The sequence below is a fragment of the Chaetodon auriga genome, chromosome 6, assembly GCF_051107435.1.
Source record: "Chaetodon auriga isolate fChaAug3 chromosome 6, fChaAug3.hap1, whole genome shotgun sequence".
NCBI lineage: Eukaryota > Metazoa > Chordata > Actinopteri > Chaetodontiformes > Chaetodontidae > Chaetodon > Chaetodon auriga.
In genome coordinates, this window is record NC_135079.1 from 25,713 (window position 1) to 50,695 (window position 24,983).

The following is a 24,983-nucleotide window of genomic DNA, read 5'->3' on the forward strand; positions in this document are numbered from 1 at the left end:
CACACACACACACAGACACAAAAACTCGTCTAGTGTCTAGTGCAGCACTTTCAGAAAAATAGATGGCATTCTGTCTGAGCCACAGTAGCGTGAAGTTAATCCAAGATGGTGTTACTGAAAAAAAAAAAAAAAAAAATTACTAAAAAAGAATGACAATGTATTGGTTTGTTTATTTTTATTAGGCACATTTTAGCATTTAAACATCAACACTCATGTTGCATCAAACACCACTCTTATTCACAGAGAGAATTTGTGGTCATGGTAAACATAAAGGCTAAGGGCTAAGGGTGCTTTCACACCTGACAGTCTGACCTAAGGTTCATGTGTTTGTTCTATTTCACACTTTTGATTTGGTTACTTTTAGTTTCACATTGCTTGCACTTAACAACATTCCTAAATCCTGCTGTTATAACATACATTGGCTGCCTCGCCTTATTGACTGGTTTGTAGACAGGCGTGCATTTCATATCAGCATGTTATCAGTTTAGCGGGTAGCCTTCAATCACTGCCTCAAGTAATCAACAGAATGAATGAACAGATTCATTTCATTTTGTTGCCACTATAATTATGTTATGGCATAACTAACAGCCGTACCAACTTCAAGTACAGTACTGGAGACTTGTTCGAATTTGCTAAATGAATGGAATCACATCGATAAGAAAGTTGATTTCTGGAAACAGATCCCTTTTTTGAACAGTATGACACACTTGTCCAAGAGAAACAATAAACTGAAATGCAAATGTTTGGCTTTTAGTGCTTTTAAACTTTTTCTGTCGAGTACATACAAATACATACATTACATTTTCAGCAACCCACAGGCTTGTTTTATGACTTTAACTAACTGTACGTCTCCCAGTGATGACCAGAAACCCTGAGCATTGCTAATGGAGAGCCAGAGGGATGAAGAATTTTATTGCTCCTCTAACTGTGTCACAACGCTGCGCAGTTTATCCACCAGCACTGTAGAAGAGAAAGAATTAACAACACATTTTATTTTATGTGATTCTTATATATATCTGTTCTTAATTACATAATGATGAACACCGCTGATAGAAGGAAGGACAACGGAGCGACCATGTAAGAAATGTGTGAAAAACACTAGCATGTTAGACCTTCATGTTATACTCGGCAGTGTTAAATGCTTTCAAACACTAAACAGACTTTTGAAGTTGAGTTTTCCTATTTTGCTGCTGGAACATTTTCCATCCCCTTAAACACCAACCGTCCATATAAAGACTTTCATATTCTATACTGAAATCTGTTCAATCATTGTGATGACAATGACTGTGATTTACCTCCAGCAGATGGTCTCTGGAAGCTATCATAGGCCCGGCAGGCATTGATCAGATGTTCCAGTGGTTCAGGACAGTCGTCAGGGAGCGGCTCCTGAAATTTTTCATTGCACACTTTCTGATAGATATCCTGATTTGACAAACCTGGAGAAAAAGTGAGAACACATTAAGGACACAAATAGAAGCCCATGATACTATAGTTTAGTTGTACTTTTAGGCACACTGGCAGTCACGCTCTAGGGATGGCAGTGCTGGTACCCATGGTCCTACTGTAGTGCCCTTGAGCAAGGCACTGAGCTCCTAATTGCTTGGATCAGTGACTATGTGGCATTCCCTTCACTCTGGCATCCCTCCACTAATATATGTCTATACGTCCTGTCTGTGCATGTATTGCAGGCCTATTTGTGTATGTCATGAAAAAAACTAACAACAGTGTGAAAAATTTATTTTCCCCAAACGGAATTAATACATGCAAAATTAAATTATTGTACGTTAAATACCCCTTTTTTTTGCTTTGTCAACTATGTCCTTCTCTGTAATTTGCAGTTTTGTAAGTTTTATTCTTGTCTAAATGGTACCAACCTTTTTTTGTACCACGGACTGGTTTCATGTAAGATATTACTTTACAGACCGGCAATGGGGACATTATGCAGATATAACATAAAATTATACAACAAGCATACTAACAAACACAAAGTACATTAAAATACCATTCATCAACAATGCTGTCACTGGGAACCCGGAGCTTGTTTCTCTGCAACAAGACGGTCCTACCTAGGGGTGATGGGAGACAATAAAACTCAAACTGCATTCCTTATGTCCAGTCTACTCTGTAACTTTGCCGTCACTGCAGAAAACCCAGCTTCACAAAGATAGGATGTGGAAAATGGAAGTACTGGTTTTTTTTTTTCTTTTTTGCTTTTGTGGCAAACTCTGGATATTCTGCCTTGATTTTAATCCAAAATGCTGGCAGATTTGAAGTTGACTCAAACATACTTTTAATGCCACCGTCATTTGCGATCTCCAGCACTTCTTCCTCTTCCAGCATGGACTTGCACCAGGCATGTTTACAAATGGGTTACAGATCCCTTCCTTCACATTTCAGGGGTCATTTGTGGTTGGGAAGTAACGCTCAAACTCTTTCAAAAGCAGAGATAGGTGATCTTACACCAAGCTTAATTTCTTTCATATCACGTGACCAAAACAGGTACGTCTCAAGCGCGTCAAGAGGAAAAGACAGATGTTATTAAACGACAATCCGTTCTTTCAAAATAAAACATCTTTCAGTGTGTCAATTGTCAAAATAACATAAACAACATAAAATAAATTATTTATTATTTCTGTGTGGCCTGGTACCAAATATCCTACAGACCAGTACTGGTGGTTGGGGACCACTGCATTAGAGAGTTAACTGCTCTTATTGGATCACACTATATAGATACATGAATAATAAGAAAAATACATGACAACATAGCAATGACCATAAATTATAGTCCTACAGAATACAAGATTTCTTGACAAAACCTGACTCCATCACTGAAATAGATGGAAAATGATGTCACTTGGAACCCATTTTTAGCAACATGACTTCATGCTGACCACAGCTGCAGTTCTCAGTAAAACAGGAAACATCCAGATTTAACAGCTGCCTATCAAGTCTAAAGGAGGTGAGTACTTGATGCTGTGTTCTGCAGATACACACCTTCAAAAGGTCTCCTACGGGTTGCAACTTCCCACAGGACAATTCCAAAGCTAAAAGACAACATTTCCATGTTAGTGAAGACAATTTCTTTTTATATTTCATTCAAGTCTCCTTCCACTCAAAAATGTGTTTTACCATGCAGAATATTGTATGTGCACAGTCTGACACTAGAGGGCTAAGTTTAAACATGTATGATGTGGAATTTTGAAGCCTCCATCAAACATACAATGAGAAAAGACTTCAATGAAGTTGGACACATCTTGTGTCCAGCAGTTAAATATTTGTAAGAAATAATAATAATACCAACAACTTCATTGCATAAAAAGCTTGTCTAAAAAGATGGATCTTAAAAATGTAATTAATATCTTTATTTATATTACTAAACCACTTACTAATGCTTTATATGAACCAATGACAAGAACATTTGGGTTGCCAGGTTGGTGTTAACTTCATTTTTCTTTTTAGGTCTATTATTCATCAGGAAGACTGCTCTAATGACCTGTTTGGCTGCTTTATAAAACAGCTGCATAGTATCTGAACCAAAACTCATTTATTAACAACTTCATAGCATTTAAAACTGCAAACTTAATTTTAAAGATTCCTTTGAAGTTTTTGCATTAATAACTGTCAACTTGGTGACTTCTGAGAAAGCCGCAAGCCAATTTTTAATCAATCACCAACACTGAGGCCTCTCTTATTACCCAATATGTGATAAACCCACATAATTGAACATCATTTTAAAATCATGCAGCTGTGCTGAGTAAGTCATGGTTGGTATCTGACCTGTATATCTCACACTCTTTGCTGTAGACGTGGTTTATGTTGTTGAGCATCTGAGGGGGGGAGTAGCACAGAGACCTTATCTCTTTGTCCTTTGATGATTTTTTCAGCGACGTCTCAGTTTTGGCCAGCTCAAAACCTCCCAGCTGAAAGGAAACATTGATGTAAAGACTTCACTCATCATCACCAACTCCTTAAATCCTGACCTTCAGTGTCGGCTGTCCCAGCATGCCCTGGCCTCAGTACCTTGACTGTGTAGCCTTTAGCCACAAGGAACTTGCTGCTGTTGATGCATCCATGAACCTTAGATTTTTCTTCAGTCTGGTGCAGTCTAAGAGGCAACAGTGGTAATCATTATGATAGTACCTTCTATCATAAACAATGACTCATACAGATAGAATGTAATTTAAAGCTACAATTTTCAATATATTGACATTGAATCAAATGAGTATTAACGACCTGCTCAGCACCAAACAGCAAACAGACACAGTTAACGACTATTTGGCAGAGGAATGGAAGTCAAGTCAAGTCATAGTCACTACATATTTGAGGACTTGTACGAGACTCAATGATAAAAGACTTGATTTGGTTTTCATGACTTGAGACTTGACACTGATGACTTGAAACAGTGATTTTTTTTCTATTGAATATTTGCTTTTTTCTAGGTGTTGAGAAATATGCTTGGTTTTTAAACATGATTGGCTGATTTCAAGCACAAAGAGCACAAAGCTCGCAACCCAGGACACAGAAGACCAGCAGAGACAGTTATCATAGAGGGAGCTAGTCCAAAAATAATAATGTGAATTCAAAGGTTATACTGTTGATGACGATAAGGTCTGCAACTGAAAAACACAACCATGTTTCATGACTGTTTTTAACTGATTTAAATGTGTAGACCATCAGAGTTTTATGCAGTTTGACTTGTGACTTGCTTGATCGGAGCAATGACTTGATTTGTCTTGCTTGACTTGCACTCGCATGACTCTCAGCACAGTGACTTGAAACTTGCTTGTGACTTGCACATGTGTGACTCCCCCCTCTGCCAGCTGGTGAGGAAAGTCGAATATTTAGCTGCTTAAACGGCTCAATGTCTAAGACATTTGTGTCTGGACAATGTACAGCTTCACAATGTATATCAATATCACAATATAAACAACAGCCCTGACGGAGGATGTTATCAATATATTTTCTATATATTACTCCATTCTACATATAACCCACCAGCAAATTTATCAACACTCTCTCTGCCCTCCTCATTTGTTTCATCATTTGTTACACACCATGTCAACTTGTCAGTGAACCAGACATAGATTTTCTGTACTTGTAGACTGACCGGTAGAGTCCTTGTGCTGCATCCAGACACATACAAGCTTTCCTGATCCAGGACAGTTTGCACTCAGAGTCTAGAACCTGACGGAGACTTCCCTTCTCACAGTACTCCATGATGATCAGGAACTGAGGGCTGGGTGCTACAGGCAATCACAAGGACAAATCACATTCCTATCATTCAAAACATGCAATGTGTCTGATATTCTGTGATTCACATGCTGCAGTTCACTCACCATTCTCATCTTGAACACATATGCCAAACATTCGCAGGATGTTGGGGGATTCAAACCGCTTCATGGTTTCAACTTCCTTATTGAAAACAGACTGTACCTCCCTACATGTGAAGAAAATGTTTATGTTGACACTGAATATGGGACAGTTACTATATGTCACCTATTTGTATGCAATAATACACAAGACTATGTCCAATTATGAAGCATGAGCTCAATATTTAACGCAGCAGTCACTGATAGTGGTGGAAGAAGTACTCAGATGTTTAACTTAAGTAAAAGTACGATTACCACAGTGTAAAAAGTAAAAGTACCACATTCAAAATGTAATTTATTCAATATTTAGAACTCAAGAAGACTCTTGAAAATATCCCCAGGCAAGTCCAGTTGCCTTTGTAAAGCAAGCCTCTCCTGGAAGACATTCGCAGTGTTGCACTTTGTTTTTCACATGTAAAGGCACAGAACTAGTTGTTTTAAGAATGAAACTACAATTACCACCTCATGGTTGTTTGCCTCTGCCAACCACTCAAGTTGCAGTTTACATCCATGTCTCTCTAGATTCATATAATATATGTAGTGAAGAATTTAAAGAAGGCATTTCATTAAATTCAGTTCAAGGTGGACCACCAAGATAACAGTCACCAATTCAGTGTCTGACCAAATGTGATATATGGCCACAATCTGCCCTTCTGTTCCTGAGTTACGGTGTGTTTCTGCACAACATAATGATGTCACTGTGAAGCTGACCCTTTACCTTTTGGATATAAAATGTCATCACTTCATCGTTTTATCTCCTGACACATTTGTGTGAAATTTTGTCATAATTACTTTATCTTATGTGCAAAAATGTGTTTCCTGAGGTCACAGTGACCTTTGACCAAAACCTAAATAGTTCATGCTTGAGCCCAGGGGAAATTCTGCAACAAGAAATTCCATGAAGGCATTCCTGAGGGAGAGACATTATTTCTGTCACTTTTCTTTGCAACGACGGCTATACCATCTCTATAGCATGCAACATCCCCAATACAGACATACTACCCCAAACCGACCTTACCAGGGAAAAAGGACATTTCAGGAGGAGCAACACAGAAAGAACTCAGGTTTGTCTTTTGTATACATATGAACTCAAGGAGGACAGATAATGGGAGGTCCGGACTGTAACGAATCCAGACTTTATGCTTTATGCAGGCAAAAATGATGCAAGCAAAAGTGAAAAATAAAATCACAAAGTATTATTGACCAATCAAAAACAATGTTTCTTTTTTTTTAAATTCAGTATTGTCCTGAAATGTGGTACAGACCTTGGGCTTGTGTTCACAACGTCAATGTATCTCTTGATGGCCACTGAGAATCCATGGTACTCTCCTCTGTAGACCTCTGAGGTTGATGTTGTCATGAAGGGCACTTTGGGATGTTCGTACTTCAGCTCATGTGGTTTGATCATCCGGATGACTTCATTAGTGATGCGGGGCTTATTCACTGTGCAAAAGAAATTTCAGTTTGGCTCAGGAAATAGAAATCTGAAATCAGAAAAAGCTTTATTGCCAAGAATGCTTTTACACATACGAGGATTTTTTTCTGGTGAAATGACCTTGGGGGCAGCAGACACAAATTGTGAACACAAGACTGATACATCATCACTTTTTAAGTTGATATATTGAACTTGTGTTCAATAGTAGTCCAACAGTTGCTTATTTGCACATCCAGCAGTTATGGAGCAACATGATCATTCATCTGGAGTTGTCTTAGTGTCACGTGATGAATGTACAACCGCAATTCCAAAACAGTCAGGACACTATAAATTGTTAACATCAAGTCTATATTTAATGGACAATGTATCAATCTGCACAGAGCAGATCAAGACAGACGGGAAGCCACACAGTAGAGAATTCAGTAATTTTTCAAAATAAAACATGCTGTGCAGACTCCCTCTCATACATCAACAATAAACACAAATAAAACAGACAACAAAATAAACCATTTAACTATGAAGCCTACTTAACCAATTACAGTCATTTGGCAGACACTTTCTACCATAACCATGATAGAAGCACAAGTCAACAAACCTTGGCAGGTAAAATGGTCTGTTTTCAAAGTTCAACCAGTGGGGATTGGAGACACTTGGAGAATGGAGTAAATATTCATCACATATGCACCCTGTGGAAATCTCGGGTCACTCTAGTTTTTGTGTGGACTTGTGCCTGCCAACTACAACCCTCTGCAAATGCAAAAAAAAGTCCAAAGACCAAACCACAAACACACTGACAAAGGAGATTAAAGCAGCAAAGAGGTGCTACACCAAAAAGCTGGAGGACAGCTTTTCAGCTAACAACCCTTTGTCAGTGTGAAGGGAAAATGCAGGACATCACCAACTACAGGAGACCATCCCAAATGCCCATAATAACTCCAATGCCAAAAAATGTCTATCTCAGGATTAAATGGCATAAATCTGTTGTCGTGAAATCAGAATCAGAATCAGAATCAGATATACTTTATTGATTCCGGGGGAAATTGTTTTTGTAACAGTGCCCCTCAAAAGAATAGAAGAAAGGGTTAGCATTAGGATTAAAGAAAAAAATATATATATATAAAAAATATATACATACAAAATATATATACAGATAAATAAACAAATATATTTACTGAGACAAGGGCAATTCAGAGGGAGGAGGTGTACGGTTTGATGGCCACAGGCAGGAATGATTTCCTGTGGCATTCAGTCATGCATTTTGGTAGGATGAGTCTCTCACTGAAAGAACTCTTGTGCCTGACCAGCACATCATGAAGTGGGTGTGAGAAATTGTCCAAGATAGTCCATAGCTTAGTCAGCATCTTCTTCTCTGACACCCAACCATCAGAGTCTCACACTCCATACCCACAACGTCACTGGCCTTGCCGCCATCCTCAGCCTGCTGCCCCAGCCTGCAACAGCATAGAGAATAGCACTAGCAACCACAGACTCATAGAAAATCCTGAGCATAGTCCAGCAGATGTTTAAGAACCTCAGTCACCTCAGAAAATAGAGACAACTCTGGCCCTTCCTGTACAGAGCATCAGTGTTCTTTGCCCAGTCCAGTTTATTGTCAGTATGTACCCTCAGGTACTTGTAGTCCTCTGGATGGAAACAGGGGTCACCAGTGCCTTGGTTCTCCTCAGGTCCACTACCAGTTCCTTAGTCTTTGCCACGTTTAGTTGCAGATGGTTCTGCTCACACCACGTGACAAAGTTGTCCACAGCAGCCCTGTACTCATCCTCATTACCCTTACTGATACATCCAAGTACTGCAGTCATCACAAAACTTCTGAAGGTGGCACGTCTCTGTGCAATAGTTGAAGTCCGTGGTGTAGAGGGTGAAGAGGAAGGGGGAGAGGACAGTCCCCTGCGGGGTCCCAGTGTTGCTGACCACTCTGTCTGACACACAGTGTTGCAGGCGTACGTACTGTGGTCTGCCAGTCAGGTAGTCCACAATCCAGGACACTAGGGGGGCGTCCACCTGCTTTGCTGTCAGTTTATCACCCAGTAGAGCTGGACAAATGGTGTTAAATGCACTGGAGAAGTCAAAAAACATAACCCTCACAGTGCTCACTGGCTTGTCCAGGTGGGTATAGACGCAGTTGAGCAGGTAGATTATGGTGTCCTCAACTCCAAGTCGAGGCTGATAGGCAAACTGGAGGGGGTCCAAGAGTGGCTTGACCATGGGCTGGAGCTGCTCCAGGACGGGTCTCTTGAGGGTCTTCATGATATGGGAGGCCAATGCCACAGGTCTGTAGTCCATGGAGGCCCCAGGCCGTGGTGTCTTTGGCACAGGAACAAGGCAGGACGTCTTCCACAGCATGGGGACCCTCTGGAGACTTAGGCTCATGCTGAAGACATGGTGAAGAACTCCACACAGCTGGGGGGCACAGGCTTTGATCACCCTGGGTCTGATGCCATCAGGGCCTGGAGCCTTGTTTGAGTGGAGTCTCATCAGCTGTCTTCTCACCTGCTCAGCAGTGAAGCACACTGTGGAGGTGACAGGTGGGGGAGGGAAGTATTCCTCAGGTTGGAGAGTACAGTCAGTCTGTCAGCTGGAGGAGGAGGTGTGAAGAGGGCTCACACAGGAGGATGGGGGGGGGGGGTGTAAGAAGTGGCGGGGGGGAGTGGGGAGTGGTTTGTGGTGGTCACATAGGACAGGGAGTGGAGGAGTCAGAGGGGGGATGAGTCAGGCCTGAAGTGTCAAATCTATTAAAGAACAGATTCAGTTCATTGGCCCTGTCAACACTGCCTTCAGCTCCTCTGTTGTTGGTCGTGCTGAAGCCAGTGATGGTCCTCATGCCACTCCAGACCTCTCTCAAGTTGTTCTACTGGAGTTTCCACTCCAGCTTCCTCGTGTATTTCTCCTTAGCCTCCTTGATTTTCACCTTCAGTTCCCTCTGTATTGTTCTCAACTCCTCCCTGTTACCAGCTCTGAAAGCCCTCTTCTTCTCATTGTGGATGACTTTGATGTCCTTTGTCACCCATGGCTTGTTATTTGGATAACAATGGATAGTCCTGGCTGGGACAGTGGAGTCCATACAGAAAGTGCTATAGTCCATGATGCACTCTGTGAGTCCATCAATGCCCTCCCCATGCGGCTCACAGAGTGCCTGCCAGTCTGTCACCTTAAAACAGCCCTACAGTGTCTCATATGTCTCCTCTGACCATCTCCTCACTGTCCTTGTGGTCGTAGGCTGACTCTTCACCAGAGGCACATAATAGGGATTGAGGTGCACAAGGTTGTGGTTTGACCTGCCCAGAGGGGGGAGGGGGGAGCAGCTGTATGCATCCTTAACTTTAGCATACAGCAAGTCCAGGGTTCTCTCCTCTCTTGTAGGACAGCTCACATACTGAGTGAAATTGGGCAGTGTTGTTGCCATGGTGACGTAGTTGAAGTCACCCAAGATAGCAATGAATGCATTCGGGTGTTGAGTTTGCAGACAGGCTACGGCGGAGTGAAAGATGTCACATGCCGATGTCGGGTTGACAGAGGGGGGCATGTAAACAGCAATAATAATGGCATGCAAAAACTCCCTGGGCAAATAATATGGCCTGAGCCCAACAGCCAACAGTTCATTGTCCGGGCAACAGATACGTTCCTTGATGGTAATGTGACCAGGATTACACCATTGGTTATTGATGAGCCCCCCTCCTTTACACTCACCGCTCTCGGTGCAATCCTGGTCGGCCCGAACAGTCTGAAAGTCACTGATGGAGACGTTGTCATCGGCCATGTCCTGGTGCAACCATGTCTCCGAAAAACACATCAGACTGCACTCCCGGTACTCCCTCTGACTCCTGGCAAGTGCTGCTAGCTCATCCACCTTATTTGCTGGCAACGTGATGTTGCCCATGATGAGAGAGGGGAGACGTGGCTTATCTCTCCTCTTCTCCATAAACCTCCATTGTCTCGACCCAGCTCTTTTCCTCCACTGTTTCTGTCCTCCCCTACATCCTCTGTGTGTTTTCCTCCAGATTTCAGTGGGATCTCTGATGTTCTGGCCGACAAGCCGGTCGGCCTCAGCATGATCAGCTGATCTCTGGAGTAAACAATGCAGCCATGAAGTCGCTGCACATCGGTGCTGTGTCCCAGTGAGAGTAGCAGTTCCAAAGCGAGAAAACAGACCAGAACTCTCTTGCCCAATATGTTTGGAAGGGCACAGCTTCAAGATGATGGTCATAAAAATACAAGTAGTAATAATAAAGAATAGAGATTAAAAAAATTGTAAAACTAAGAAAACAAACAGGAGCAACTGCAACAGGCTGCATGCACGGTCAGTGCATGTGCACTATCCTTTCAAAGACTGCTGTTGACTAATCTGGAAGACCCTACAAGCCCCCTGCTGGACTCTTTGCAATTTGATACCAGGTAAACAGGTCAGTGGCGGACATAGTCAACACAGGAATGGACCACATCCTGCAACTCCTCAACCACCCAGGAACATATGCAAAGATCCTTTGTTTGTGGACCTCAGCTCTGCGTTCAACACCATCACCCCAGAATCCTCAATTCTAAACTCCTCCAGCTCACTGTGCCAGTCATCACCTGTCAGCGGATAACAAATTTCCTGACAGACAGAAAACATCAGGAAGCAACATATGTCCCCCCCCCAACTCTTCTCCTTTACACCAACAACTGCATCTCAGGAGACCTGTCTGTTAAACTCCTGAGGTCTGCAGACGACGCTCATCTGCCTCATTCAAGATGGTGACAAGCCTGCATACAGAGCGAGGTGGAGCAGCTGGTCCTCTGGTGCAGTCAGAACAACCAGAAGCTGAACACATTCAAAACTGTGGAGATGATGATGGACTTCAGGGTAACAGCTCTGGGGAACAAGCTGTTTCTGTGCCTGCTGGTGCAGGGAACAGAGATTCCTGAACCTCCTAGCAGATGGGAGGGAGGCAAACAGTCCATGGTTGGGGTGGGGGCTGTCACTGCTGATGTTGCGTGCCCTTCTTAGACACCGCTTGCACTGGAGGTTCTCAACGGCAGTTAACTGGGCACCGGTGATGTGCTGGCCAGTTTTCACCACCCGTTACAGGGCCTTCCACTCGGAGGCTGTGCAGCTGCCGTACCATACTCAAATGTCGTTGGTCAGGATGTTCTCAATGGTGTAGCGGTAGAAGTTAACGAGGAACTGATGAGCCAGGTTAACTTTCTTCTGTCTCCTCAGGAAGTTGAGGTGCCGTTGGGCTGTCTTTATCAAGGTGGAGTTGAGGGTCCAGCAGAGGTCCTCGGATATGTGGGCACCCAGGAACTTGAAGCTGGAGACACGTTCAACCTCATCCCTATCGATATGAATGGGGGTGTGACTGCAGCCTTTAGCTTTCCTGTAGTCCATGATGAGCTCCTTGGACTTCTTGGTGTTGAGGGTCAGGTTGTTGTCGGTGCACCACATCATCAGCTGCTGAACCTCATCCCTGTAGGCTGACTCCTCATTATTGTTAATCAGGCCTATCACCTTGGTGTCATCTGTGAACTTAATGATGGAGCTGGAGCCATAAACAGGCATGCAGTCGTGGGTGAAGAGGGAGTAGACAAGAGGGCTCAGCACACAGCCCTGTGGAACGCTAGTGTTCAGGGTCAGGGTGGCAGAGGTGTGGTTGTGTAACCTAACAGACTGGGGTCTGTTGGTCAGGAAGTCCAGGATCCAGTTGCAGAGTGAGGTGCTGATGCTGAGTTCACTGAGTTTGTTGACCAACGTGGAGGGGATGACTGTGTTGAATGCTGAGCTGAAGTCAATGAACAGCATCCTTGCATAGGTGGTGTTGTCCAGGTGCGTCAGGGTGGAGTGCAGTGCCGTGGAGATGGCATCCTTGTCAGTAGGCAAACAGATAGGGGTCCAGTGTGGGGGGAAGAAGGCATTTGAAGTAGGCCAAGACCAGCCTCTCAAAGCACTTGGTGAAAATGGGGGTGAGTGCGATGGGCGGAAGTCATTAAGGCCCACTGCAACTGGCTGTTTCAGTACCGGCCTCGGCCAGTGAAAGATTGAAGATGTCAGTGAAGACTCCAGCCAGCTGTTCTGCACAGGTCTTGATCAAGCAGCCAGGTATGCCGTCAGGGCAAGCAGTCTTACGGAAGTTCTCCCTGCTGAGTGCAGAACGCACATCATAAGTGACAGGTGTGAGGGGACTGTTCATCTGGGTGGGGAGCAGTTTTGGTGGCTGGTTGTGGGTTGTCCTGCTAACCCTAACCTGAATTGAGCGCAGACGTTTTTGAGCTCATCAGGGAGGGAGGCATTGTTGGTTGGTTGGGCTGTCTTTTTGCCTGATATTCTGTAATGGCCTGGATGCCCTGCCACATGCGGCAGGGGTTGGCACAGCTTCTATTACTTCTATTACTTCCAATATTTTTCATACCACTAGTACGGCAACGACTTCTACTGATATAGTTCGTAGTACTAACTGCAGTAACAAAACTGATGCAGTAATTTATATATTTCTTTTTTCTTAACATAATCATGCTGACATGCATTGAAGTGTTTTGGTGTACTCACAGATCTCCACAACCGTTTCCACGTTGTTTTTGACATGTTGAAATTCTCTCAGCATGGTATCTGTTTTCTCCTGTTGGCTCTTCATGTAGTCCAGGAGCACTGAGGAACAAACAAACAGATACTGAATCCGGTCGTGCCTAAATTCCCCTCCAGATCTTTCATTGGCATGTCCTTTTAACGAGCACTTACAGAACTCATAATTCAATTTTAGGGTTAGGGTTGCCCACAAAAGGGCAACTGTGGCTCAGGAGGTAGAGCGGTCATCCATCTATCAGGAAGTCAATGCTTCGATCCCTGGTTTCAGCAGTCCAAATGCCCCCGATGCTGTGCCATCGGAGTGTGAATTCATATGTACATCCCTTTGGAATAAAGCGTCTGCCAAATGACTAACTGACTTGTAAAAGCTTCTTGTAAAAGTTATATTCAATCAATGAAAGCTTCTTACATTGCTTCAGTTTGACCTATTGACGAATGTTGTGAAGCGTCTAGTTGATCAATTAAAGAAACATTTAACGACTAGAATTTATGTCCTTGGATACTTCTTTCTGTGTCAAATAAAAACTGACTCCTTAACTATTTATTTGCCCAATAAATGTACAATATTCTCTTAAGTCCTACTTTTAACCAGCAACAGTCAGTGCTGCAAGGTCTGCATCACTACTAGGTAGTCTGCAGCCAATTTATGGTGTACTACTTACTTTACTCAAGACCCCAAAGTTCCTCTGTTGGGAATGAAGCTAATGTAGCATTCATGTCATATCTGAGCTGATAATTACCAGTTTCTCACTACTTAATAGTTTTCTTTCAACATCCAAGTTGTGAGTATGACCAGGAAAAACATTCATTCAAGGGGAAAAAAAATTCTTTCAATTTTAACAAAGCAATTACTGTGTGATTAATCCTCACACAACCAGCTATAAAAATCACACAACTGTCTTGAGTTGTCCGATGATGTGAAGACTCTCAAGTTGGAAACAAGTTTTTAAAAAGATTCTAGAGCTTTGGAAAACAGCTGTGGAGTTAATAAGGAACTTCAGCATAGTAAAGCTTTTTGCATTTTTAATCATCTGATGGAACTTTCTCAAAACATTTTTTTAAAGTTACAAGATCAAATTTAAGCTCACATAGACCAACAGACCTGGTTCCTATTACCTTTACAAAACATACTCTACAGAGTCAGCATTAGTTTCCCTTACATTTCTTCAGCTCTGTGTCATCCTCCCTCCTGTCCAACTCATCCTCTTTCTCTCTGGAGGTCAGTTCAAACACCTGGTACAGAATATTCCCCTGCTCCACCTGCAGAGCTCCAGACAGGACCTGGAAGGCATCATTGAGACGTTCGTTCACGCTGTTGAACTCGTCTCCGTGGCTGCTCGACTTAAGAATGCGCTCCACCCAACTGGCCAGAGTGTATTTTTTGATGAGCTCCTGTGCTGATTTCAGAGTGATGGAAAGCTCCTTCAGAGCTTTTTCTATGTCGGCAGAGGTTTGTCCCTGCTCTCTGCATTTCATGGACCTCACCAGCTCTTCCAGGGCTCTGACTCTATGAGAAACACGCCGACAGCGCTTCTTATTGGCTTTCACATTCTCTACCAGGGCGTAGATCTGCGAGGCAACGGACAGGATGGGATCTACGAAGTCCATGACCAACTGGAGAGACAGAGATGCAAATACAGTTTAAGTTAGCCATAGTTATGACTGAAATAACCTGAACCAAACTGAACAAATCTTACTTCAGGGCAGTAGAGGAAAAAGTACTTATATCTTTTACTTAAGCAAAAGCAACATTACTGCTCCATAAAAATACTCTGTCACAAACAAAAGTCCTACATTCAAGGTTTCGCTGGTGTAAAAGTACAAGAGTTTTTACCAAAAATGTACTTAATACTAAAGTAAAAGTACTTTATATAGAGTGAGTTTAATCTGTTGTACAGCATCATATTCTATAAAGTGATCACATGCTCTGTTTATAAAAACCAAAGTAAAGTAAGTAGTAACTCCAGCTGTCTGATAAATGTAGTTTACTAAAAGTGCAATATTGCCCTCAGCTTAAAATTGAGATACTTAGGTAAAGTAGCATGACATGTTCCTTCATCACCAAGAACACACACACTGTTTTTTATTCTGACTGAGTCACACACTTTCCATCCTGCTGCCACAAACATGCACTACAGCACCAAATTTAGATTAATCCACCGCTGAAAATAGTCCCCAACACAGACAGGCTGAATTTACATCTTCAGTAGGAACCAAAGGGGTCGGAGGTGACATCCAGAGAGAGACAGTCAGCAAGTATTAAGAGACGGACTAACGGACTGTGGTTGGTTTTGGTTTGACAAATATACTCCAGCCTGAGCTACTAATTATCTCATTATCGCAACATAACAAATGGTTCTCACGTCTGTTAAACCTATCATCCACTAACAAGCATGTAACGCAACTTGTAGGATAAACTTTATATTTTTAAATAGTTACTTCATCTAAACCACAATAACTAAATTCTTTCTTCTCACCCATAGTAAATTTTGACCATGCAGATAGCTACAATTTTGCCTGCTGAGGTCTTGACATATCTGCTTCTGAACAGTACAACACTAAAATGTGAAAATAGGATGGCTTGCACAATATGGCATTTTTACAAAGAATGTCCCTGACTTTTTGAATATCTACAAACCTCACTATGAGCAGATTCCAGAGAAAAACTGTTAAATAACTGTTTTCATGACAGAACAGGTCCACTATAATTATCAGCAGCTGGCTCTGCATTGAACTGGGCTGACATGAATTTAATTCAGGTGACTTTGTAGACACTCAGGTGAACTGAGCTGATGTTATGTGAAGTTATTTGATGGGAAAGTTTCCCACAGAACTGTCTCTCCAAATCTAATCAGGGAGGCCTGTAATGCTAAGCCAGGTGAGTGAGAGCATAATTCATCCATCAATAATTTGTATTGATGGTGTAACATATCACTGAGTTACAGCCCATCATTCACATATGAACAGACAGGATGATTGTTTCCTTAAAAACAGTCCTTCACAATGTCAACAGTCATGACATTGCATGGGATCATGCGAGTCCATTGTTAAACAACCACCAGTGTTGATGAAAATCTATCTGATGTGACAGAAATGTCATGTTCACAGACAAGGTAATGTGCTTAAGTTTTATGCATGATATGATTGGTCGTGTTCACCGACTCCCTTCTTCACTTTCTGACATATCATCTGATGTTTCATGTGTCTCCCCAGAGGTTATAGCAACTGGAGGGGATAAAGGGGATATGATGTCATTCACAGGGGATTAAATGAAATGCACCATTAGCTTAAATAAAATTACAGATTTCACAGGGTTTGAACATTACTGGAAACATTTGGGAAATGAAAATACAGAATTAAACAAAATATATCATATAGGTTTACTCAGTTTTAGACCTACTCATGTGAAAATGTTGTATAGTATATATTTAAGAACCTTTGAGACTGAAACAAGACCAGATGTGATGCAGCTGATTGTCTTAAAACAACATTACTACTACTACCAAATGATTCTTCTTCTCTGGATAGCTTTCCACTGAAATGGGAAGAAGGATTTGGTGCCCATAGAGAAAGAACTTCAACACAAATCATACAAGTTCAAACAACACATTATCTTTTAATAATTATTAAGGAAAGGAAAGGAAAGGAAGGGAAAGGAAAGGAAAGGAAAGGAACATGATACCAGATATCAGAGATGTGGTGGATTAGGGTGACATTTTGATTCCTTTGTGTTTCCCTGCCAATGGACACTTTTACAATACATTATTTGGATTTCTAATTGTTAACTAAGCAACAACTGATTTATCTATGTGTAAAGCAACTTTCTCAATTAAAATAACATTTAGTGCTCTGCAAAACCCAAATCTATAATGACTTCAGTTCTATTTAAAGCCACAGTATGTAGATATGCATTGATTTCTTGTTTATCTGCAAACCCTGAGCTTCTTAGACTCACATACATAAGATATTCCTCATTTGATAAATCTCTGTCTTTGATTAATCTGTGCAGCTTGTTCTTTCTTCTGTCCTCTGCTAGTTCTTTCATATGAGCAGGTAAGCTCCACCTAAATACCCAAGGCAAGAGCATGAAATGGGTAATTATTGCTCTCTGTTACCCTTGAGGCAATAACATGCTTTTGTCAGTTTTCATGAGGTTCACCCAGTGAGGAATCAAACTGTTGTAAAGAACCACAGTAGACAAATGACTCACTGTGCTCCTGATCTACAAGTAGAGTCTGCAGCAGCGGAACTTGAAGGGCACATAAAGAGCTGTCAGTTCAATGTTGAGATGACAAAAAATATAAAGATAATTTACCTGCAAGTGGATGTCAGTAAAAGCTTCCCGGCTCAGCCTAGGTATGGTATATATGTTGTGTGTGAATGCTGGGAGAAAATGAAACTGCCGAGAAAATGTCTCGATAGCCTTCAGCTCCTCCCTCTGCTGCTCACTACTTCCTGTTCCTCTCTGAAAATTGCAGTCCTTCCCCCTGCTCAGTGCTGTTCATGCTCTGCTCTGACACACCCGGGATCTATTTATCTTAGCCTTGAAGCAGAAGCATAACTCACCACAGGGGGACAGAGGTGCAGAGCAGATATGGTCTGCAGGAGTCCTGATTAACTGTTATATTGACAATTTGTCAGGCTTACTGGTTTCATGTCAAACATCCAAGGTAAACCCACTGAAATAACATAATACTAGTAACAACACAAGCACACTGTTAGGGTTAGGGTTAGCCTTACCCCTAACCCTGAATTTAGCTTTTCACAGAATATAATTGTGTGTTATTGAACAAAAATAACTCTTCATGTTGATCTCATTATATGCTCTTGGTCATTCTTGAGTGTTTCTCTTTTTTTGCCTCGAGTCTGCATACTTGACTATAGCATCTCATGATGCCTATAGTCCCTATTAAGCAGCTGTGTGGTGTATTATCAGGAGTAATGGGTGCACTGTTAGAAACAGTAGTGCTGTCATACTTTTCAATACTTGAGTCCCTCAGACAAAATGCCATTCACCTCCATTTTATTGGGTTGGATGCAAGAATCTCAGAGGCAGATAATTCATCAATTTGATAATTAGAGTCAAACCCACACTATTACTGCCAGAGAGAATAGGTAAAGTGAGACAAATTTGTTTGTATGGTAGATTTCAAAAAGGCATATATATATATATATATATATAAAGCCTGCTAAAGAATCTTAGACATATACTTGATGGCTACGTACATGATGTCACGCTAAAATCCTGAGGATGAAGTTTCATTTCCCAGGTAAAAAGTCAGCACTGTCACAAACTGATGATCTGCCTAGAAGACATGAAAACAAAGGAGCAGCATTGTTCTTGAGTTGCAGAGTATTTATTTATTTAGCACTGGTATTATATGGCTAAATGAATGAATGAATGAATTTACTTTGCACAAAGAGCATGAAAGAATGACCAAAAAGAATCCGTACATGAAAGCACATTATAGTGCTATAAGAATAAAATGTATTATAATGCAGTTATTCCTTTCTAAAATTGTTCAGATATTAAATAACTTTGAGAAACACATAATAAGATACTTGGAGAAGTAACACAAAGGTTAGATAGGCCAATTTCACCTAACTTCCCCCTTTGTTCTTATCTTATTTACTATAGTCATTAGAGGTCAGCACCTAATTATAAATGTCAATATGGGCTGGAATAAGCTGCTTGCACAGATGACCTACATGTGATTTTGGAGAGGATGGCCTGTTAGTTTTACCATAGGGCACCAAGATTTTAAAAAATTGTTGTGACAGTGACCCACTGGCAAAAAGAGGGGTCCTGTGTAGTGCAGAGTATTATCTCTGTCCATAATCAATAACAACAGCTGTGTTTCTCAGCCTAAAGTCCATAAGATGGTGCCATGAGTCTGAAGGAATATTGTGTCACGTTGGAAATTAATTGAATCTTTTTTCATCTGTGCCTTTGCAAAAAATACAGATTTCATACAGTAAGTAATCTGTAAAGGATCAAGAAAAGAGAATATGATTGAAATCATTAATCATCATCAGATCATTAAAAATGATCAAAATGATAATTATACATTACAGACAGTTAGGGTTAGGGTTAGGGTGTGAACGCCTGAGCAAGTTCCATTCAGTGAAGAAGGCTGTGGGATACACTTGAAAGCTACAGGAATGTCTAAGGAAGTGATGTGTTTAAAAGCACTGGGGCTACTGGCTGTTCCTAATAATGAACAAACTTTCTGTTTTAACAACAACCTATTGTTCTCTATGCATACAGTTCATGAGTCATTACCTATCAGTCTTGTTAAAATGACAATATTAATTTACATTTTGTCTAGAACATTTAGTGCTTTAAAGAATGAATATGTAAATACACTTTGTACAGACTGATTCATTTCAAATATACCCAGGCCTGACAGGAGTACCATCTCACTGCAGTACTCCCAGATCTAGTTTGACTCTGGACATTTGTTGCATATCATTACCCTCTCTTTCCTCTTGTTGCCTGTTTCTCTAAAATAGAAATAAGCATTGAGTCTCAAACCAAATAACTTGCTTGGGTGAGTGTATATTGCTGTGGGGGCCAATACCAGACATGGAAAGGTGAGAGGGGTGGGTACTACAGAGGTCTTTCTCTTGCCTGTCCCTCTTTGTCTTCAAACATCACAGAAATATTTTACCCTTTTCTACAGATCCCAGTGCAACATCCCCATTGTTTCAAGGAAAATAGGAGCTGTTGACCACACAACTTCTTATGACAGATGCATTTTGTGTTGACAAAGTAACTGGAGCAAAAGGAGCTCGCACCGGGGCAATGATCCTAAGGACAGGATTGGGGGTCATGGTGGAGGAGACAACCAGGGGGGGCATGGTTCCACGCAGTGGAATGGGAGCTATGGGAATCGTCACTGACTGGGGGGACACAATGCAGCGTACAGAACTGGCAGTTGTAGGGCGACATAATGTCATGGGAGACATAATGGTGGGGGCAGGCATGGGAGTTGTGGGGCTAGACATTGGCATGGCGGACATGATGCTGGGGGGAGACACAGGACTTGTGGGACTAGACATTGGCATGGGGGACATGATGACGGGGGCAGGCATGGCAGTTGTGGGGCTAGACACTGGCATGGGGGACATGATGCTGGGGGGAGGCAAAGGACTTGTAGGGATAGACATTGGCATGCAGGTTATGGTGCTGGGGGGAGTCACGGAATTTGTGGAGATAGTGGAGCTAGCTTGTCCACTCCAATACTCTTCATCCTGTCTCTTCCCTGCAACAGTTTCATACACTTTGTGCAGTATGTTCCCCTGCTCGACCTGTAGAGCCCCAGACAGGACCTGGAGGTTATCAGTGAGTCTTTCGTTCATCTTGCAGAACTGGTCTTCATGGCTTTTGGAATTCAGGAAGCTCATAACAGCTTTAGTTTTGGAATATTTCATCATCAGCGTCTTGGCAGAAGTCAGAGTGGTGCAGAGTTCTTTCAGAGCATTCTCCACGGGGGCAGAGCATTGACCTGGCCCCCTTTGTTTGATGGTGAGAACCAGTTCCTGCAGGGCTTTGACTCTCTTGGCGACTCGTTGGCAGCGCTCCTTGTTGGCCTTCACATTCTCAGCCATCTGGTAGATGGTTTTGCATATGGACAAGATAAATTCTACTTTATCCATGATTAGCTGTAGAGACACAGAGGTAGTTAGCATTACCTGAAATGCAAGGATGTGAACTTAACCAGAGTCAACTCATCTCAAAACAAAGAAAACCTCAAGTTGTACATATTTAACTGACCTAAGCTGAAGTGCATGAGTCACAAACTCATTGAATCAATGAAGTAAATCTGGTAAACTGAAATTGAAGTGACACATTTCATTTGTGAAGAACAATTCCTGTGAAAGTACTTCAACTATTACTATAGAGCTCAGGGGTGCTGAGCCAACTTTCCATGTGAGGAGAACCAAAATGCTTGAGAAATTACATAGAATTATTTTTGGCAGAAGAATGTTTTCAAGTCATTTGAGAAAAATCTAAGTCAAGTCTCAAGTCAAATATTACAGGGAATGTAACAACCCAAATTGGGTATTACCAAGGAGAAGCTTGCATTTGTGTCTCTGATATACAAATGTCATGTTTTTCTTTGCTTCACATTTATCAGTTTTTGTGAGACATTTAAATAGCAAAATCCTGAGTGTGTATAGAATAAAAGTCTGACATTCCAGTCAGATATCTGAGAATGTGTTCAGACTGAACAGGAAACAATTTTTAGAGATGGCATGATTACGAAATGAATAAAAAGATAAAAGTAAATGTGAACACGCAAATTCACTCCATGCAAGATGAAAATGTTTCAATTAGAACAAAACATTTGCACTTATGCCAAGGGTCTGTGGCTCAGTGAATGTAGATACAAAAGGAGAAAGTAACAAAACTAGAGGAAAATAACAGATCTGGAGTTTCCAACTGAATTCTAAGTTCAGTCAACGTTGGTTTTTTACACACTCTGAAAGTAACTAAACTGAAACTGCCCAAACAATCCAGCAATCAAATTTAGTTTACATTTAGCCAAACAGATGGGCTAAAGCAGTGATTCTCAACTGATGGGTCGCGACCAACCCATTTTCAGTGGGTCGGGGGCCAGTTGAGAAGCACTGGACTAAAGGACAAAAGGCAGGTTCATTCAGGTGCAGACATCAACATCTCAACAGGATTTCTTGCTCCTGTTCATATCAGCCATTAAAAGATCCAGTGTAAGAAGTTTTAGATTCAGCAGTGAAAGTTAAACAAAACAAGTGGATATTTCCTAAAGTTAGATTTTTTAGTGCTGAATTCACTCTTTATGTTACCGTTACTATTCTGCCCTTACAAGGATGTAGAGCTGATTTCTAGCTTGGCAGATAGATAAACAGGTTCCTTAATAAACATCCAGGAGTCAACAGGTACGTTTCAGATGCTTACTGTCAGAAGCACTGTGAAACTGCAATACAGAAATAAAAATAAAATATTACAAAAGTAATGTATTTGACTTTTCTTTTACATCAACAAACGCTGAGTCATTAATTATTAACACGTATACACAAACGTGCTGAAAATATCATTGAATAGTCACTGCAATAAACGTCCGATTAGCTTGATGCTAACGTAACATTAAAAACGCCATAGACCGGCTAACGCGTTAGCATCGCTCCCGTTTTTAAGTTTTAAGTTACAAATTATGAACGATTTCAGAAGACTCTCACAAGTAAATTCAACATAAAAGGTAAGTATTACTTACAGACATATGCTCTTTAGGCTTCAGCAAAGAAAAAGTAAATGGGGAGCAGAAAAACAACACAGCTTTGCTTCAAGACTTTCTTCACTGAGAGTGAACTACGGCAAGCCTACATGGACAAAATACACATTAACCTTAAAGGGGCAGCACAGTTACTCTGCAAGTTACACTGCAAAACCTCATATCAGCGTCAGTTAACATATTCAGATAAACAACATTTTTGCACAGAATGAGGACTGTGTATTTTGTCCCCCATCAGTTACAGTGACATTACATAAAGTAATCTTTTGATGACAGGAGGAATGATTACAGCAAGCTAAACCAGTTTCAATAACCTAATAATAACCATTTCTAACTATCATGTTAAGACAGACTTACGATAAACTAGAAACTCTTCCTTTGAGAGAAAACTCTCCTACTTAAGCAAAATAAACTATTTAAAACCGACTATATTACTTTACATTATTATTATTATTATTATTATTATCTAAAGAATAGGAACATTTATTCTATTCTATATCTTTATTTTCACTTGACATCAGCAATAGACATTCAGTTAGAAATGATCAAAAAGCTTAAAAGGTTATTTACCTGTTGACGGGCAGTCTGTCTGAATCCAAGTGTGAGGAAAATGAACCAATGCACTGACAAACTTTCCTGTTCTTGTCAGATGGTATATCAGAAACATCCATGGCATCTGTGATCCTGTGCCAACGCAGTGCAACAAACATGACAACAATCAGTTTTTATGTTAAACCTGCTAATCCTGTTCATGGCTAAGAAAGCTACAGCCCATGGATGACAGGTGCATGGGTAATGTCTGCAGTCACAGGGAAATCACACTGTGATGCGTCAGGAGAATAGCAGCCATTGAAGATAAACAGACAAATGGACAGACTGAAAGCAGCTGGCGTTAACAGTGAGCTAAACCTGCATGTATTGCGTTAAATTCTCCAGGGGCCCGTTTCACAAAGGAGGTTCAACAAACTCCGAGTCTAATCCTGAACCTTGAGTTGATCTAGCCTGAGATAGGAAACTCCGAGTTTCCGGTTTCAGAACAGGTGATTTGAGTTAGTTCAGTCAACTCAGAGTAGGTTAACTCAGGGTTAAGCGCGTGCACCACGACTATAAAAAGCCAACATCAATGGAGCCCCGATTCGACGAGTCACCATGGCGACGGGGAAGAGGAGGGCTGCGTTTTTTACCCCACTGGAACTCGAACTCTTAATGCGCTCATACGACGAATTTGAGCATGTTTTTAGAAAAAAGTGTAACACCGCTGCAGCTGCAAAAGAGAGGGAGGCGGCGTGGGGGAACATTGCTGCTCGGGTCAATGCGTAAGTTTAAATGTAGTCCTTTGCAATCACAATAATATTACAGGGGAAAACTGCTTGAATGGTAGCTCATTAATTTATTTCATGTAGGTGCAATCCCGCGGGGGAGAAGTGCACTTGGTAGCAGCTCAAGATGAAACATAAAAACATTGTTCAAACAGGTAAGACACGGCATAATTTAATGGGGGGTACCTCATTTTGATCATGTGTTACATTATAAAGTAAATATTAAGTGGCTGTTTGACTGTGCAGTTGTTTTATCACCAACATAATGCTGCGCAAAGAAACGCAGCGCAACACACAATATCTGCTGGGATGTGAGAGCATGACTCCGGCTGGTAATGTTGCAAATGTAAAGACGGATTAGGTTGTGTATGTAGATGATGGACTGTGATGTGAAACGGTACCGTTCAAAAACATAATTGTCTGGAAATGCCAGAACATCTATGCGCGGTCTGATAACCATCTCCCGACGAATATTTAATTCCCTGCGCAGTAATGCTGCACCTTCATCCACGGGATCGTTGTCAAAAGGACATGCCATGTTAGTGAAAAAAAAGTGCCTACTGACTGATTTTTTTAAATAACAGACGGCAGAACTATGTTATCCCAAAACTCGCCTGCTGACGAATGAATGAGGAAATCAAATACCGTGTGCGGAGAGGGCGGAGACAGAGAGAAACTCGAGGTTCATTGAGAAAAACCTGGTCCCGACCAGGTTAGGTTCATAGAGTCTGTTACTATGGTAACTGACCGAGAGCTTAAGTTCCCGCTCTCTGTGAAACAGGCTAGAGTTACCCCTCTTTCTCTGGTTTGAGTTACCTCCCTTTGTGAAACGGAAAACTCAGAGTTTCCTTCATTTCAGGCTTAACAAACTCGGAGTTTTCACTAAACCTGCTTTGTGAAACGGGCCCCTGGTGTTGTCTGACAGGTTTTTAATCACTCAGTGTTTCAGACAGTGCAAAGCACGTCATTTTGTATCACCTTGTGAACCAGCTGTCTGACCTAATAGGT

At 41.6% G+C, this 24,983-nt stretch overlaps 2 protein-coding genes across 3 annotated transcripts; both read right to left on the bottom strand.

Moving 5' to 3' along the window:
• Window positions 1-173: 173 nt before the first annotated feature.
• Window positions 174-18,652, bottom strand: LOC143321634 (mixed lineage kinase domain-like protein). 2 transcript variants are annotated; one of them, XM_076732086.1, is made up of 11 exons: window positions 18,608-18,652; window positions 14,542-14,995; window positions 13,346-13,444; window positions 6,635-6,812; window positions 5,337-5,437; window positions 5,108-5,243; window positions 4,021-4,105; window positions 3,778-3,920; window positions 2,995-3,044; window positions 1,296-1,436; window positions 174-960 (listed from the first exon to the last, which is right to left on the bottom strand). In XM_076732086.1, exons 2-11 carry the CDS (start codon window positions 14,987-14,989, stop codon window positions 911-913), a joined length of 1,431 nt encoding a protein of 476 aa, XP_076588201.1. In that variant the 5' UTR covers window positions 14,990-14,995; window positions 18,608-18,652; the 3' UTR covers window positions 174-910. The 2 variants fall into 2 exon arrangements, with proteins under 2 accessions (XP_076588201.1, XP_076588200.1); XM_076732085.1 differs by lacking the exon at window positions 18,608-18,652 and adding an exon at window positions 17,697-17,815.
• On the bottom strand, window positions 18,400-22,744 carry LOC143321635 (uncharacterized). Its single transcript, XM_076732087.1, has 2 exons — window positions 22,639-22,744; window positions 18,400-21,046 (listed from the first exon to the last, which is right to left on the bottom strand). Exons 1-2 carry the CDS (start codon window positions 22,642-22,644, stop codon window positions 20,090-20,092), a joined length of 963 nt encoding a protein of 320 aa, XP_076588202.1. The 5' UTR covers window positions 22,645-22,744; the 3' UTR covers window positions 18,400-20,089.
• Between the last annotated feature and the right edge of the window lie 2,239 nt (window positions 22,745-24,983).